Source organism: Meleagris gallopavo, chromosome 2 (assembly GCF_000146605.3).
Source record: "Meleagris gallopavo isolate NT-WF06-2002-E0010 breed Aviagen turkey brand Nicholas breeding stock chromosome 2, Turkey_5.1, whole genome shotgun sequence".
Classification (NCBI taxonomy): Eukaryota; Metazoa; Chordata; class Aves; order Galliformes; family Phasianidae; genus Meleagris; species Meleagris gallopavo.
This window is the reverse complement of record NC_015012.2, coordinates 103,393,152-103,398,892: the sequence shown is the minus strand read 5'-3', so window position 1 is coordinate 103,398,892 and position 5,741 is coordinate 103,393,152. Positions and strand designations below refer to the sequence as shown.

The 5,741-nt window shown below is 60.0% G+C and overlaps 1 protein-coding gene and 1 non-coding gene across 2 annotated transcripts; both read left to right on the top strand.

The window, feature by feature from the left end:
* Positions 1–503: 503 nt before the first annotated feature.
* On the top strand, positions 504–5,326 carry TMEM214 (transmembrane protein 214). The gene is made up of 16 exons (XM_010708130.3): positions 504–512; positions 552–801; positions 1,149–1,283; positions 1,630–1,712; positions 1,871–1,976; positions 2,300–2,381; positions 2,494–2,595; positions 3,039–3,180; positions 3,261–3,352; positions 3,487–3,535; positions 3,610–3,723; positions 3,813–3,930; positions 4,037–4,133; positions 4,391–4,559; positions 4,655–4,806; positions 4,991–5,326. The coding sequence occupies exons 1-16, from the start codon at positions 504–506 to the stop codon at positions 5,115–5,117; spliced, it is 1,827 nt and encodes a 608-aa protein (XP_010706432.1). The 3' UTR covers positions 5,118–5,326.
* Positions 5,327–5,552: 226 nt separating this feature from the next.
* On the top strand, positions 5,553–5,625 carry TRNAA-AGC. Its single transcript has one exon. It is a non-coding gene; the product is annotated as a tRNA-Ala (tRNA).
* Positions 5,626–5,741: the final 116 nt, after the last annotated feature.

The following is a 5,741-nucleotide window of genomic DNA, read 5'->3' as shown; positions in this document are numbered from 1 at the left end:
GACGTCCCGGCCCCACCCCCAGCATAGGGACGGCGCTGCGTGATTGTGTCCGATCGCTGCTGGCGCTTTCCTAAAGACCTGGAATCGTTTGGGTTGGAGAAGAGCTCTGAGATCCCCACGTCTGACCCCAGCCCGCCCCGCCGTGCCCACTGAGCCTATCCTTCAGTGCCACTGCCCCGCTCTCTGATCGCTTCTATGGATGGAGACCCCACTGCTGCCCTGAAGTTGGGCTTCACAGCTGCGAGCAGCTATTGAGTGCTGCTGCACCTCCTCAGCTCCTTAAGGCTGAGCTGTGTCATAGAATCATAGAATGGCCTGGGTTGAAAACGACCACAGTGATCACCCAGTTCCAACCCCCTGCTATGTGCAGGGTCACGAACCAGCAGACCAGGCTGCCCAGAGCCACATCCAGCCTGGCCTTGAATGCCTGCAGGGATGGGGCATCCACAGCCTCCTTGGGCAACCTGTTCCAGTGCCTCACCTACCCTGAGGTCAGACCTGTCATGCAGGCAGTAGGCACACTGCTTGTGTTCCTCAGTGACCTTCTTTAGCTTAAAGAAAACACATTTGGAGCGCAGGATGCAGAACGTGGGGCAAGAAAGGGGCTGCATCCCTGGCCCCACGCATCTCAGAGCCACCTCTCATCACAGTTCAACGTGGCTGACCTGCAGAAGGAGCTGGAAAAGAGCCAGAGCATGTTCCCAGAGAACCCTTCAGTCTGGGTGAAGGACCTGGCCGGCTGCCTCAACTACAAGCTGCAGGCTCCCAAGAGTGACCCGGCACTCAGCCAGCACACCCACGGTCAGTGCCTGCAATGGGAGGAGGTCGCTGTGGCTCTGTGTGCTGTATGGCTCCTCTGTGATGCTGTGTGTTGCAGGAGTGTAATAGAGAGTTTAACTGATGCTGTGATATTTGTCTTGCTGGGTATAGAATCATAGAATCACAAGGTTGGAAACGATCTGCAAGATCATCTAGTCCAACCATCCTCTTGCTACCATTGTTACCACAAGCCTCTAAACCATATCTCGTAGCTCCTCACCCATATCTCCTAGCTCCTCTTGTAGTCTTCCTTTCATACGTCACCCAGTGGCATACCCTGTACAACCTACACTCGCTGAGTTCCTCTTCACCTGTTGTATTGCCTGCAGATTATCCTTACTGTCTCGTGAGTAAAGAGCTGAAGAATGCCATCAGATCCCTGCTGGGAAAATCTTCTGGTGTGCTGGAACTCTTCTTCGATCACTTAATTTATACCATGCTGCAGGAACTGGACAAGACCCCCGGTGAGCACAGTTTCTGCAGAGCAGCCCAGTGCTGGTGGGGGTTCTGATGTGGGAATGATTTTGCTGCTTGCTGCCTATGTTGAGAACAACACTCTGTGGGGTGAGGAAGGAAGCTTGTTGGCTCAAGCACAGTGGGTGCAAGATGGGAGCCCCATAGTGTTGTTATGGAGATCTTGGTGCAGACGCTTTCTGGGGTGTTTTGGGGCAGTGTCACCACAGTCACCATCCCAGTGCCTGGTGGGATTCACCTGATGCCTGGAGCAGCTGCAGCGTTCCTAGGAGCACAGTGGGGCTGTGGATGACTAACAGGAAGAAGCTTCTTAACCTCATCCCTTTGCCATTCCAGGGGAGTCTTTACACGGTTACAGGATTTGCATCCAGGCCGTGCTGCTGGAACGGCCTAAAATTGCCACCGCCAACCTGGGCAAGGTGAGCTGTGCACACGCTGCCCACCTGAGATCCCAGGCAGTTCAGCTCTGCCTGCTTCCGTGAGTCCCTGTGGCCACGTCCCCAGGTGTCACAGCATGGTGCTGGGGTGGGACAGATGGACAGTGGGCCCGCTGAGCCACCCCTCTTTGCTTCCCCAGTACCTGGAGCTGCTGCGCTCACATCAAAACCGGCCGGCCAAGTGCCTGACCATCCTGTGGGCTCTGGGGCAGGCTGGCTTCACTGATCTGGCCGAGGGCTTGAGAGGTGAGAGCTCATGCGCCCTAATGAGATCCTGTCTCCCTGGAGTGGCTCCCATGAATTGTTCATCCATTGTGTGTTGTGTCTGTGTCTTGGCTGTATACGTCAAACATTAGCTGCTACAGCCATCAGGGGGGAGTGTGTTTATAGATGTGTAAACACACAGAGCTATTCAGTGTCATCACTGTAAACATTGGGAAGTGTTTTATTATTTTCCTGCTGCTGGAGCTCAGCCAGCAAAGCCCATTGCTGACAGTGGAGCATGCCTGGCTCTCGTGCTGGCTGCAGTCCCGGTGCTGCCAGCACTGGGCTGATGCTTCTCTTCACAGTCTGGCTTGGCGTGATGCTCCCTGTGCTTGGCATCAAGGCACTTTCCCCATATGCTGTCTCCTACCTGGACCGCCTGCTGACGTGAGTTATCCCTTGGGTTTGTGTCTGGACAAGGGCAGAACCTGCTGGGCTGCAGTGCCCCTGTGTCTGTGTCTTCCTCATGGAGCGTATGTATGCTCCCTCTGCTTTGCAGGATGCACCCAAATCTGACCAAAGGCTTTGGCATGATTGGACCCAAGGATTTCTTTCCCCTCCTGGACTTTGCCTTCATGCCCAACAATTCGCTGTCACCTAGGTAGGGCTGTGCCACCCGGCAGCATGCAGAGCAGTGTGGGGACAGTGTCCCAATCCCAATGCTTCCCCGCACTGTGTGGGACATGCAGCTCCTGGTGCCCCTGGGGGAGGCACAATGAGATTGAGGGGGCATCATGAGATGGTAGTACGGAATCTGGGGGGGTGGGAGAAACCCACTGGCACCAGGGAGGGAGGAGCTGGCAGCTAGCTGTATGTGATGGAGGCAGCCGTCCCCAGACGACCCTCAGTATGCCTCTGCATTATTCAGTGAGCACATCAGGTGCTCCTGGTGCTCGTCAGGGAGCTCAGAGCAGAGTGAGGTGGGAACGTTGCACTGTTCTGTCACACTGTGGGCTCAGGGACGGCTCAGACGAGTCACGCTGCAGGGAGCACGTGAGGCAGTGTGGGGATGGGGCCAGCGGCCACAGGCAGCATCTCTCCCAGCCTGCAGGAGCAGCTGCGGCGGCTGTACCCACGCCTGAAGGTGCTGGCGCTGGGCGCAAGGCCAGAGACAACGCTGCACACTTACTTCCCCTCCTTCCTGTCCCGAGCCACACCGAGCTGCCCGCCTGCCATGAGGAAGGAGGTGAGAAGAGGGTTGGGGGTGCCGGGTCTTTGTGCATCCTGTGGGCAGTGCGGCGGCAGCAGGTACGGTTCTCCCTGCAGCTCCTGACCTCTATGAGCCAGTGCCTGAGCGTGGACCCGCTGAGCTTCAGCGTCTGGAGGCAGCTCTACACCAAGCACCTCTCCCAGTCCAGGTGGATGCAGCGGGCTGCGCTCCAGGCTCTTGCCGTGTCTGGCCTGGCTGCTGGGTGTGCTTTGGCACAGCACTGGGGAGCGCACGCGTTGCTGCTGAGTGCCAACCGTGCCCTGCTTTCCTTCTGCCCCCCAGCTTGCTCCTGAACCATCTGCTGGAGTCCTGGGACAACGGCAGCAAGAAGGTAGGAGCGAGCCATGAGGGGCTGGGCACCCAATGCTGAGCTCACTCCAACCACTGCAGCTCCACTGTCTCCAGGCACGCCAGGCCCTGCAGGAGACCGTTCGCTCCTTCAAGGTGACCAACGAGGAGCTGGTTGCGAAGGGACCTGGCAGCCAGCAGGATGTGGCTGCGTGTGACACTGCCTGCAAGGTGAGCCAGGGCCGGTGCCTCCGTGAGGCTGCTCGCTCCCTACCGGGGCCGTGGGCACAGTGTGACTGGGCCGTTCTGCTACTTCCCAGCTGCTGCTGCAGAAGATGAAGGGCCGGGGCTTCCCCTGGTCCCGCCTGCTGCTCATCCTGCTGGTGTTCGCCGCCGGTTTCCTCATACACGACATTCAGACACACGGCTCTCTGCAGGGTATGGCCGGGGAGCGGGAGCCTCCGTGTCCCCTCTGAGTTGCCCAAGAGAGAAGCGATTCGGGGGCAGAGCTGCGTTGTGCTCAGGTGCCTCTTTCTTCTTGCAGCCTCCACCTCTGCCCATGTGCTCCGTTCCTCCGGCATCCTGCCCGCCTGGCAGCACGCCTGGCACAAAGCGACCCACTTCTCACTGGAGGGCTACAGGTCAGTGTTCCCGGCGCTCGGCAGCACCGCGACTGAGCGGTGTGAAGTGGCTAACGCAGCACAAAGTGATTTCTGTAGGGAGCCCTTTTTGCTCGGGAAGCGTTCCCCGGGTGCTCCTGGAAGTGCTTTTCCGCTCAGCTCTTGAGTTCTCCCGTTCCCTTGGCTGCGGCGGCGGTTTCCAGGTACACGTGTGCTCCCGTGGCTTTGCCGTCGGTGCCGGCGCGCCCGGCGCGGCCTCAGCCTGCGTTCCCTTGCAGGTGGTTGGAGAGGACGCTGCCCGCCTGCTGCTCCCGTGCCGCGGCTCTCCTGCAGCCCACGCTGCAGCCGCTCTGGGCGAAGGCGGCCGAGCTGACCCTGCACATCAGCAAGCAGTGCTCCGCCATCCTCTCCTGGGTTGGGGAGCGCCTGCCCTGGCTGCTGGAATGGGTGAGGATGGGAGGGGATGAGCGGTGCCCGAGGGTGAGGGCGTGGGGGGCTGCTCTGCACCCAGCGTGAGCCTCTGACCTCTTCTCTCCCCGCAGCTCCAGTCCCGGGTCCCCGAAGCTGTTCTGCACATCGCTGAGTGCATGCGGGAGCTGCTGCTCTTCCTGCTGCGGAGCTGCCTGCTGCCGCTGCTGGAGCACGTGGCTGCTGCGCTGCAGCAGGGATGGAAGCACTGCGTGGACGCCTGCAAGTGAGCGCCGCCGTTTGGTGCCATACGTGGTGCCGTGCTGCTGCTCCGCTCCTGGGCTGAGCACGATGGGGCTGTGGGGTCACAGCTGGATCTTAGCCAGCGCTGTGGGGCTCAGAGGGATGGGGGGATGCTGCCCGTGGCTCAGGTGTTTCCACGCATGGAACCATTCTCCTCTCTTTGGCAGTGGAGAAGTGTCGTGGGACTGCGTGAGGGAGCACTTGAGCAGCTTTACCTATTCCTCCTGGATCTACCTGCAGAACACAACCCTCGCCCTCAAGAACTGGGCCCTGGCCATGATTTCTGGACATTGAGCTGCTCTCGGGTTGGGGGATGCAGTGCAGCTGCCCCTGCTGCTGCTGCTGCCACCAGGGTTTCCGCCCCCCCCCCCCGTCCCTGTGGGGTCACTGTGGGTGTCCTGGTGACATGCAGTCGTGTGTCACTGGGTGTCCTCAGCCTGCGGGGTGAGGGTGTTGGGATGTTTTCTCCCCGACCCGGGGCAATGAATGAGCTCTGCACTTCTGGTCTCTGTGTGCCTTTGTCCTGCGTGGCGGCTGTGAGAGGAGAGGGAGGGGAGTGGTCGGAGGGGAAGGACTGATGGATGGAGGGATGGATGGAACCGCGGTCACTGTCCCGTTCCTTTTCCTGGCACTGGTGTGGATAGCAATGAGAAGAGCGGTGCGGTTGGGTCCGCCATGCCCACGGCAGCACGGGGATAAGGACGGTGGCGCAACACCTGGCGGCAATGTGGGGGATTAGCTCAAATGGTAGAGCGCTCGCTTAGCATGCGAGAGGTAGCGGGATCGATGCCCGCATCCTCCAGTTTTGCTGGAGCCGTGTGTATGTACACGTGTGCGTGGGCACGCACTGCGCCTGCGGGCTCCGCCGTGTGTACGGGGCTATTCGCGTGTGAGTGCGTGAGCGCGGCGGGTGGCCGG